Source organism: Papaver somniferum, chromosome 6, assembly GCF_003573695.1.
Source record: "Papaver somniferum cultivar HN1 chromosome 6, ASM357369v1, whole genome shotgun sequence".
NCBI lineage: Eukaryota > Viridiplantae > Streptophyta > Magnoliopsida > Ranunculales > Papaveraceae > Papaver > Papaver somniferum.
In genome coordinates, this window is record NC_039363.1 from 175,924,129 (window position 1) to 175,935,702 (window position 11,574).

General features: G+C 38.5%; 1 protein-coding gene across 1 annotated transcript; it reads right to left on the reverse strand.

Annotated features, from left to right (window-relative positions):
* Window positions 1-3,753: 3,753 nt before the first annotated feature.
* On the reverse strand, window positions 3,754-11,155 carry LOC113290205 (nuclear pore complex protein NUP62-like). The gene is made up of 9 exons (XM_026539783.1): window positions 9,352-11,155; window positions 8,509-8,629; window positions 8,194-8,275; window positions 7,723-7,845; window positions 7,485-7,562; window positions 5,991-6,094; window positions 5,140-5,227; window positions 4,965-5,063; window positions 3,754-4,080 (listed from the first exon to the last, which is right to left on the reverse strand). Exons 1-9 carry the CDS (start codon window positions 10,913-10,915, stop codon window positions 3,988-3,990), a joined length of 2,352 nt encoding a protein of 783 aa, XP_026395568.1. The 5' UTR covers window positions 10,916-11,155; the 3' UTR covers window positions 3,754-3,987.
* Window positions 11,156-11,574: the final 419 nt, after the last annotated feature.

Consider the following 11,574-nt stretch of genomic DNA (forward strand, 5'->3'; position numbering starts at 1 on the left):
TTTGGGGGAGACTCGACAGTAGAAGACGTATTTGTAATGAGATTTGTGAAGGGAAATACATTTTCATCGAAAGTTACATGACGAGAGATAATAATCTTGTTTGTGGCAAGATCAAGGCAGCGGTATCCACGGTGGTTGGGAGGAAAACCAAGAAAGACACACCTAGTGGAACGAGGGGAGATTTTGTGAGGAGTTGTGGACGAGAGATTTGGATAGCAAAGGCAACCAAAAGTACGTAGATGTTCATATGTTGGTTGTCGTTGATAAAGAATAGACACAGCTGAGTGAAAATTAAGGACTTTGGTGGGTAGAAGATTATGTAGATAGACAGCCATATGGAGAGAGTAGACCCAATATTTTGGAGGAACGGAAGCGTGAAACATAAAGGTATGGGTGATATCATTGATACGACGTATCATACGTTCGGCCTTGCCATTTTGGGATGAAGTTTGGGGGCAAGAGAAACGAAAAACAAGACCATTATTACGAGAAAAAGTATGGAAAGAAGAGTTGTCAAATTCACGACCCATGTCACATTGAAAACATTTTATTTGTCGTTCAAATTGAGTTTGAACGAAAGAACGAAATTCCAAAAATTTTCTATAAACTTGGGACTTAAGTTTCAAAGGATAGACACGTAGATAGTTGGTAAAATCATCAAGCAATATAAGATAATATCGAAAACCGGTATTGATATGTAATGGAATGGTCCATAAATCGCTATGTATGATATCAAAGGGTGCAAAAGTAATGGAATTAGATTCATAAAATGGCAATCGAACATGTTTACTAACTTGACATGAATGACAAAGTTGAGAAGAATTATTCTTATTATAATGAATAAAATTATTTTTGCGTAAGACATCTAGAATTGCCTTGCCAGGGTGGCCAAGGCGGCTATGCCAAATATCTGGCGAAAAAGCAGCAAGGGAAATGGGAGAAGGCTGGGACGATTTTGTAGGTGGCACGGCAGAGTTGGTGATAGGGTAAAGCTCCCAGGAACTATTACACCGAAGGATAATCCTCCTCGAACTCAGATCTTTAACAGAAAAACCAGATGGATCAAACTCAACAGACACACGATTATCAGTGGTGAACTTACGAACAGAAACTAAGTTTTTGATAATATCGGGAACAACAAGAGTATTTTTGAGTTGAAGGGTGCGAGAAGGGAGGTGTATGAGCTTGGTACCACTAGCAGAAACTGGAATGCTATTTCCATTGCCAACTAAGATAGACCGTATAGTACTAGAATTGGTAACGTTATGTAAAGTACCTGAATCAGCAGTGAGATGCGAGGTAGCACCGGTATCCATGTAAAATGCATCATTGGGTTGTTGTAGATGCATAGAACTATATGCCTCAGCAATGTCCGTGAGCTTCAGCTGTTCCGTCGCCATTGATTTTAATGGTTTAGAGAGAATAGGATCGTAGAGGGGCTGATACCATCTTGGATTTAATGATAATTTCCTTGAGGAGAAATGTTCTTCTTGGCTAGAATATATATAAAACCATATAATATCTTTTGTGTTTACAACCCAAGTAAATGGAGATAATCTCCTAAAGGTAAATAAGGCAAGAGGATAATATAAAGTCTATTACCTTGGAAAGTTAAAAATTGGAGAAAGCACATACGACTGGGAACTAGGTGTCTTTGCCGATGGAGCTATTTACTGGAAGGATATTGAATTAGGAATGATAACAGCCTTCGATTTGGCCGAGGAAAAGTTTTTTAAAAAATTCTCACCACCTCCTTTGCCGCGAGACACTTATTGGGGTTGTCATGAATTAGGGGTTTTGAACGGGGTTTTGTTTTTTTCTGCGTATCTAGTTGTCAGAAACTCTGAATTTTTTGATATATGGCTGTTGAAAAAGAAGAATGATAATCAAGACAAGAAACAAGGGAAGGGAAGTGCTTCAAAGAAAAACAAAAAGAGAAAAGGGAAAGAACATCTGTCATTGGGTTGGAGTAAAGAGTTTAGGGTTGAGAAAAGCCAATTATTAGCCGTCACGAGGAGTGGCGGAGTTTTAACTTACACTGACAACTGCCTTAACATTTGTGACACAAGAGCTTCAACCTCGAAAAGGCTTGTGGATTTTAAGGAACTGGTTCATCGAGTATTGCCACACGAGAACACCTTAGTTTCTGTGAAAGAATTAGTGGAAGAAGATGCGCATATAATGGAATCAATTGAACTCATAGAGGATGTGGCCCCTAGATTCCAATTTATGACTGTTAATCTTCGTTGAGTTTTTTTTTTTGTCATAGGATAACAAGTAATCTTTCTGTTAACCTAAATGCTTATTGACACTGTCTAAGTTGGTACTATATGTAGACTACTATTATCCTGTCTTTATATCATCGATCCAACTTTATGGCATTGTCTTTTGCTTTCTTATTTGGGGTTAATTTGTGTTGCTTTGTTAACTCTGCATTCTGTTCATCATCATCCATCATACTCTTGGATACATGTGCATCATCTTTGTCATCCTTGCAGAGCTGATTCTGGCAAGTTACATTTCCCTGCTTTGACTAGAATTCGGAGCATTGAAACATTTCACTAATTTGAATATAACGAGAGGCAACACCCATTGAGAGAATGGTCTGTGTAATTTTTAGCTTTTCATGTTAGTGTATTGGCTTTCTTGGTTTCTGTATGGGCGTCTGAAAGGCATACTTTAATGTCCTCTACACACTTGTATCTCATACCTCGTCGGAAGTCGACATTATATTGACAACTGTTCCAATTAGTGTGGCTTATGCTGGATAGTACTGTTTCTGAAGAATCTTGCGACACCTATATGAGATAGAATTCATTTTGATCATGAATTGCCTACAAGAAAATGGGGAATGATAACTCTTTGTCTGTGTTATGTGTATCAGGACAGGTTTACACAGTTTTAGATTCTTTTGTATTTGTCTCGTTTCCTCTTGACGGTATATCTTGCTGTGTTCAGTCATCAAATTTTACAGAGAGAATGTTTCAAGAACTGTTAACATTTTTGTATCTTCATTTGGAGCTATCTATTGCCTACTATAAAAAGACCTCAATGCGTTGTTTTGTTAAATGTTTTCTATTTGTTTCCTGTAAACTTTCTGAAGTGTACAGGTAACACTTCCTTCAAACTTTTGTCGAAACAAGCAGAAGAAGTTATGGGCACTTTGTCGTATGAGCTTGCTAGATCATTTTCAGGCGTAGCCAGCATCCTTCAAAATGCGCTATTCATGTTATGTGGTGGACAATGTAATGCATGGTGCAGTTGTACAGGCACTTCTCAAATATTAAACTAGGGTACATTTGGTCAAATCTTTACCTTACCAATTTATGCCAACACCTAAATTTTGCGCGCTCAATTTAATATAGTACGACTGATGCGGGCAGGACGCTTGCTACAAGCTGATTTTTTAGTAGATGTGTTCAAGATCAGTCTTTATCTTCTTACATCTTTGCGAAACTAACTTACACTTGGTTTTCACCCTTCATGTCCAACCACATCAAAATGTTTTTGAAATGTCTCTTTGAACATTTGAGCAAATGCTAAGGTCCTAATTCCCCTTTAACAAGCTCAACACTCTGAAATGTTCGAAGATAACCCAAAAGAATACAAAGCCAACTCAACTAAACCAATTCGAGTCTCTTGACAAGTCAGAAAATCCCTTTGAAGACAAAAAAAAATTGTAAGCAAGTCGAGTGCTGATGGTGTCAATTCCTCCAATGGTATTTTCGAGTTTTTTACAATGATGTTGAAAGATTAACTGGAAAAAAAATCAGCTGGACTAATTGTATAGGGAAAAAAGAGTTAATACAGATCCATTTGGTATTACACAGTCCACACCATAAAATGGTGCTGAACCGCAATTATAATAACTGCCTATTCATCAAAAGATGTAAGAAGATTTACAAAACATATTCCTCGTCACATCAGCTAAGCAGTACAAAATGCAGCTGAGGAGAAAAGTGTTCTTCTAGATAAGGAATCAAGTAATCAACCCATCCAGTACCTTGACCCGACAGGGCTCCGATTTACAGGAGATTCCTGGTCTGCGAGCTTTTGAATACGAGAAGAGAACTCCCCAGCCTGACAAGAGTTTCAGTATATCAGAGCTCTATCCATGGAAGAAAAATAAGATATACGCTTAAAACTACTGCATGGAAAATTCTAATCCCCAGCAGAATGCAACCACTCCCCACCAGTCCGTAATACCATAGAAAAACGGATCATCAAGTTTAAATGGGATGATTACTGTTGGGAATATATCATCACCATTCTTCTAGGGGATATGAGCCACAATGAGCAGTGTGAAAGTAAAATAAAAGTTGTTTGTGCGGATATCATGTAGCAAACTGATTTCTGAAAGAACTGCTATCAGACATTTACACAAGGATGCTAATCTAAGAGATATAGCCAGTAAAATACATCATTTACATGGTTTTGGTCATTAACGCCTACACCATGGTCACAGGCACACATCTGGTAGACAGACAGTTTCTTGTATGGAAAACCACCATTAATAAGATTACTGGAGCTCGACTATGAAATGTAGGCTTTATTGGCCGAACCTTGTAAACCAATTGTAACTAGTTAGACCTCTTAGAATAGTATCTTTGCTTAAATAGTCTGATAATGGATTCTACAATATCTAGAAAATGCTACATAACCTTTTGGAATAAGTTTCTAGGCCAACAAAGCATGAGCATAATAATCAGTTGCACTGTCTTTCAGCAGGTTGTTTTCATCGAGCAGTAATTCGTGTCGCCTGAATATTACAGGCGAATCTGAGCCAAATCACCCAATAAAATTAATTTATACTACACAGGGACAGGGGAGTACGGCTAGACATTAAATAATAAAGCGGTTAAATAGACTTTTAATTTATGTTGTGTTTATTACTTTATTTGATGGTCACTAAAATGAGAGGGAAGAGAGAATATGAACATTGGGTAATTATAATATGTACTAACCTTTTCATCAATCCACATTAGTGAACTGAGCTGATTGTTTAGAATGCGAACAACAACATCTAACGGATTCATCCCATCGGCTGCATCGAGGTCCCCTCCCTAATTGAAGAGAATGTAAGTATCTTGTACTTAAACAGCTCCTAAGAAGGGTTCATATGAGCAATTTTTTCCTTACCTGACTAGCATTTAAGGTCTGAATAATTGATTTTATATGTTCTGTCATTTGCTCCATTTCCATCTCAACATATTCAGCCTGCTCGTACCTGAAATTGCAACATAGATTAGAAGCCAGATGTAACATGTATGCAATTTAGTAGTCATAAGACGGCTTGCAGATACAACGCTCCAAAAAAAATTAACTTTGTGAAAATCTAAATAATAGTGGAAATAGTGGTTAAAGATACTGTGACGATTTTTAAGAAAAAGGCAGTTAATATCATTACCTAAGTAAACCAAGGAAGTCATCATTACATGTTCTCTATACCAATACTGGGACCATCTTAAAAGAAACTATTGACTGACCCCTCTAAAACAATTCCGAGGCTTGCCCGCATCTACCATGTAAGTTCATGTAAGGTAAGATGTTTAAACTCTGAACCACAAGCCCACAAGCAACCAATTGCGAGTTTTAACTTGCATATGATTAGACTACTTCAAACATGGGTGGACCAGTTTGGGTAAGACAATGTCAAATAAAGTGAAGCCATTAGGGATCAAGGTCGATACCAGCGTAACCAGATTTATTTCACATCCGAGTTGCATAGCTCTTCTGCCCTTAGAAGAAACACCCGACTCAAACAATCAAATCAATATAGGTCCACCCACACTTTGAAGTTTAGAACACTATCTCTAACTGGCATGGTACCACTATCAAGAAAGTTCGGACTACAATGAACTAAACAAAGTAAAACTCAACGAAGATGTATTAAAAGAAGACATCAAAACAGCTGGCGCCTATAACAAGTGTCAACCAACTAAGATCAATGATGTGAAATTTGAAATAGAACTTTATAAGTTTGTACTCACATGGCATCTCTTGTTGATGCAGCATCATCCTCCAGAATTAACGCACGCTCATCCTTGTATATACGCTCAGCCTCTTCTTCTACACTTAGCAAAGCCTTGTCAACCTAGCAAGTAAAAATGCACATTGTCACATGAGGGAGGAAAAGTTGGACAGACACTTAATTTTCTGGAGAATTCTAAAAGAAAAAAACATTAATCTCAAGAAACTAAAGGTATTAAGAATAAATCGCATGTTACTGTTATACACACTTGAAGAGCAAAGACTTGGGTTATCAACCTCTCTTAGGAAAAAAACCTCATTCACACAATAATCATGAATTATGACATAGCGGCATCATCCTCAGTGGAAAAGAGACTACCAAAACTAGGATTTTCACTGTCATTATCAAGCCGCGTAAAGATGCAACTAACCAGTACCCCCAAATGTCACTAGAATACATTTATCAGTAGAAACATATTTATTGAACAAGCTAAAATCTTCAAACAGACAAGATGAACATAATCTTTCTATAACGAGATCCTGAATAACAGATTCAGAAAGCAAGCATCTTTAGAAGATGGTATTTCACAATGAGATTTCAACACCGTTAGTAGGTATAGTATGAGAGACATGCAAGAAAATGAAAGCAGCAATTCTGTTTCTATATTAGCAGCACCTCCCACCAAATTGATCCAAACTGCCTTGCCTAAACTCAACTCACTGCTGCAACAGGCAAACATCCAAATCCAACGAAAAAACGACAGCCTGGATGTGATTCAATAGAAGGTTGCATTACTGTAACAGGTGTTGAGAGGAATGTGGCAAGAATGTGCTAACTACAAAAATCAGCATCCTAAACTTGTATTTGGAAAAAATAACAGCAACGAGAAGCTTTGCTTCATTGGCTGAACACTGAACAGTAAAAAAACCTAAAAATTGTGTGGATTATGCTAGGAACAACTACTCAGAGAATATTTTTCTAAGAGGTGAGGCTAGTTATTTGAATAAAGAGACGCATAATTAAAACGGACCCCAAGGATTCACTATCTGCATTCTTAAAATGCTAATAACTAAACCGGACCTTCTCTTGGAACTAGTATGAAACCATAATCTTTTGAGATCAAAGCTCATAAATAGCTTCTTCTTTTATTTTTTCTGAACAAGGCAGGGAATATACTTCTAAGAAATTTATTGTAGTAGGATGACGTCGAGAGGTACTTAAGACTATCTATACATAGTGTATCTTCCCATATCCTAAGCACTACCATGGTTGTAAGGTACTTCCATATATTCACTCTTTTAATTACTCCAAATATCAGGTTCATACTTCATAATTTATCCACACAGAATCAGCTTGAATATAAGATGTAAGCAAATTACTGGACATTATTCAAACACATCCAATTCGAAGCTAGAACGATAATCAAACATACTGTAGAGGAATAGATAAGGTTGTGAATAAAACAACAGCAAACATAGTGTATAACCAACACAATTTTTACAGACTAACTAACCTCTTGTTGATGAGTTTCAACTAGCTCCAGCTGTCTCTCCAAGTTCGCCTGTGATTCGACTACTTTCGCCACTTCAGTCTGATACAAGTAAAGAACAACAGTGTTTTAAACAAAATGATGATACAAAGTCAAATCCAGAAATAACTTGGTTTAAGAGAATCGGAAGTAATAAAGTAATCCTAGTACAGTAATTTAAGCAATCTAAATATATCTTGACATGTGTCCACTGCCTAAATACCTCGAGCCTAAGTAAAACGTCGCGGTTCTGCAAAACTCTCTTATCCCAATCAGCAATAGCTAGAGCCTGCTTTCTAAATTTTCCAGTCCGCTCCTGGAGCTCAGAATTCAACTCTTTAATTATCTGTGGTTCCAAAAGCAAGACCTTGATTAGCGAATTCGACAAAATTGAAAGGGACCAGAAGAAAACAAACGGTAAAGCTTAGTAAAAGGGGAAAGAAAAAAGCTAAGTCTAATAATAGTCCACATGTGAAGATATGAAAGAAACCTTAAAACTAGATCCCCTGAAAACAGAAGTCCCTAGTGTGTATTGTAATGTTGGGATTTATTATAGACAACAAGTCTCCAGCAGAAAATGATTGTGTAGCATTTAACCATTAATGTTGGCTTGTGTAGCCAGTTGGAAAGGGTAATCTCCTTTACTAAGCATGGTAACAAAGTCATCTGTATGTCCTCTGAACAGATAGCTTACCTCTTCAACAGTTTTCCCTGTGATCTGAGATGGTAGTTTAGGTCCAGTAGATACAGTTGAAGTGAGAGTTGATGATGATGTTCTGAAAATAAAAAATACCCAATATCAACAAGTGAGTATGTAAAGCTTATCCTACGCTCAAACATCCAACTAAAAAAATTCAAAATCAATCTTAATATATGCACAATATAAAAAGATCTTCTGGAGTTTCGAAGACACTTCTGAAATTCAAATCTTTGAAATCTTGAAGAGCAGTTACAGCCTTTAGACAAAAAGGATATGGGTTTATAGGTTGTTAAGACAAAGAATAGTAACCCGCTACTGGTAGCTATAGCTAGCGAAGTTGATGGCTGAGTTGCACTAGCAGTGGAAGCTGTGAAACTAGTTTTCGATGCACCGTCAGCTGGTGCACTTGCAGAAGCTGAAGCAGGATTACCTATAAAAAGAAAAAAAAACATAATAACAACATAAGAACTCCAACGAATGAGAATGCATTCACCATTTGGCTAGTCTCACAGCCAATCTGACTGAGGACGATAATAGCACAGTTATAAGAAATGAAGTTAGTTAAGAAAGCTTAGTCACAGCAAACAGTCTGGGGTATCTACTCAAGAAAGGTCTTATTTATCATCTTGGCATCCATCACCACTACTCCAATAAGGAGAACCCACAGTGTTGCCTAGAGGTTACTCAAAGTAACTACTCTGATACAGGGTTACCATGAAGTACAATAGAGTGCCCAAAACTGCACAGAAGCTCTCGCAGTTAGAGATTTCCATATTTCCAATCAGTAAATGAGATAAATGCAATATTTTCTAAGCAATGTACTCCCTTTAAGTCTAATCTCGAGGGGATCTCAGACAAAAAGAGAAATTTGCTTCAGGAAGCTATGTTGTGAAAAGCACAGTACTTGTCATTGGAGACCATATAATGCTAAAAAGAAAGAGATTTTTAATCTAACTTAGTACTTCAGTCTTTAAGATAAGCAAAATCATCGGTAATTGCATGTCAACCAATTGTAAGAAAATAAACATTAGGTAATCTGTAGGTACTAATACATATCCAAATACCAATATTTATGACTAGATGTGAGGCACTCATTATTTGACTCATAATCGAAACTGAAGGAATCTGTAAGTAGTGTACTTTCCAACTTACCGAACAATGCAGGAGTTGGTGATGATGATGTTGGAGCTGATGTTTTAGTTGACAAAGAGAAACTTGGAAAAGGACTAGTTGTGGCAGCAGATGTAGTGGTTGTTTTAGCTTCTGAAGCTGGAGTGCTTGTTGCCGAAGAAGTACCAACTGCGGGAGTCGAAATAGATGGTGTAGAAGCAGCAGCTGTAGCAGCTTGCGAAGCAAAGAGACCAGTGGCAGGGGAAGTAGGTGTTGTGGTGGTGACTGTTGATGTGAGACCAGTAGCCCCTCCAAAACCCGAGAACATTGACTTTGCAGGTGCAGGGCTAGAGAGGAGGCCAGTCGATACTGCACTTGCAGTAGTAGCAGGGGTTGCAGATGCTGTACTTGCTGACAAGACTGGACCCGTGGTGGTGGTTGTTGATGAGATCCCAGTAGCTCCTCCAAAACCTGAAAACGAAGGCTTAGCGGGTGCAGGGCTAGGGAGTGAGCCAGTTGATGCTGCAGTAGTAGTCGCAGCAGATGCTGGGTTAAATCCAAATAGGGAAGAGGTTGGAGTTCCAAAGGAAAAAGCTGACGAGGTTGTTGACGAAGAGGTTGCAGCAGGCGCCGCCGGCGCAGTCGCCTGCGTAAAGCTAGCAGTGGTACTTGCCAAAGCTGAACCAGTTCCAAATGAAAATGCTGATGCTGTTGTTGCGCTAAAGGGTGAAGAAGAAGAAGCTGCAGTTGAAGGAAACATGCTCGGAAAAGGAGCAGCAGCAGTAGTAGTAGAAGCTGAAGCTGGCGTCGAAGTAACAGATGAAGGTGTTCCAAACAAATTTGAAGTCGGGAAACCTGGAGAAGCAGCAACAGCAGTTGAAGCAACAGCAGCAGCAGTGGGAGCTCCAAACGAGGGCATTGAGAAAGATGGTGCAGCATTAGTCACAGCCGCCGCAGTCGATGGAGCTCCAAACGAAGGCATAGAGAAAGCTGGTGCTGCATTTGACACAGCTGGTGATGCAGATGTCGAACCAAACAATGAAGAACCACCACCTGCTGATACTGTTGAACCAAACACTGAAGAACCACCGCCTGCAGGTGCTGTTGAACCAAATGCAGGTGTTGTGGAACCAAACAATGAAGAACCACCACCTGCAGGTGCTGTTGAACCAAATGCAGGTGCTGTGGACCCAAACAATGAAGAACCACCGCTCGCAGGTGCTGTTGAACCAAACAATGACGAACCACCGCTGGCAGGTGCTGTTGTTGTTGTTGGAAACCCAAATGCAGGTGTAGGAGAGGAGAAAGATGAAGTGGTGGTATTCCCAAAGCTAGGGGTTGTAGTAGTGGCAGTAGAAGAACCAAATAAATTGTTTGATGTTGTGGAAGGCTGTTGAAATCCTCCTCCTGAGAAAAGATTTGTTGAAGGAGTAGATGAACCAAATGTTGTGGTTCCAAAGGATAATCCAGTGGAAGGCGTAGTTGAAAATGGTGAGGAGGAGGCAGCGGCGGTTCCGAATGAAAACGGAGAAGGTGATGTAGTAGATGATGAAAATGGGGATGATTGAGTTTGTGATGAAGTCATTGAGAAGCTTGTTCCGAACATTTTTTACAGAATTAGGGTTTACAAGCGAAGGAAAAACCCTAGCTCTGATGAAATCAAGAAACTACTGAAAAGAAAATTAATGGAAACTGAAACCCTAAAAACTGATGATTAGTAGGAATTGAACTTACAGATTTGGATCTCCGTGCGTTGATTGATAGATTGATGTTGAAATTTGGTTGAAAATTTGAATCGCCCGGGGACTCAGAGCGAGTGTCTGTAAGGGTTTTGTGAGTCGGAGAAAAGTTTTAATGGTTTTAACTTTCAAGTTTTTAATTAAAACGTGCTTCCAAACGAGTCCGGGCTAAGGCCATGCCGATTTTCAATGCGTTTTTTTCATGGTTCAATGCGTTTTTTCATGGTTGCGTATGATGGGCGCGTTACTTTTTTTATAAGCAAGGCAGAACTAGTCATAAAAATTCAAGGTGATCAAACTTGTGGTACAAAAATCTCATTCAAATGTTGGGATTCTTTAAAATTCCATCTTAAACAAAATTGATACAAAAACTCCAAACTTTTAAAAACTGATACAAAAACTCCAAATTTCAAAATTGATTTCATCAAATTTTATAATGAAACCAAAATTGGTTTCATCAAATTCTATGATGTTTCATCAAATTTTTTGGGGTTTATGTGTTACTGTTGTTTTGATTGGGTTTTTG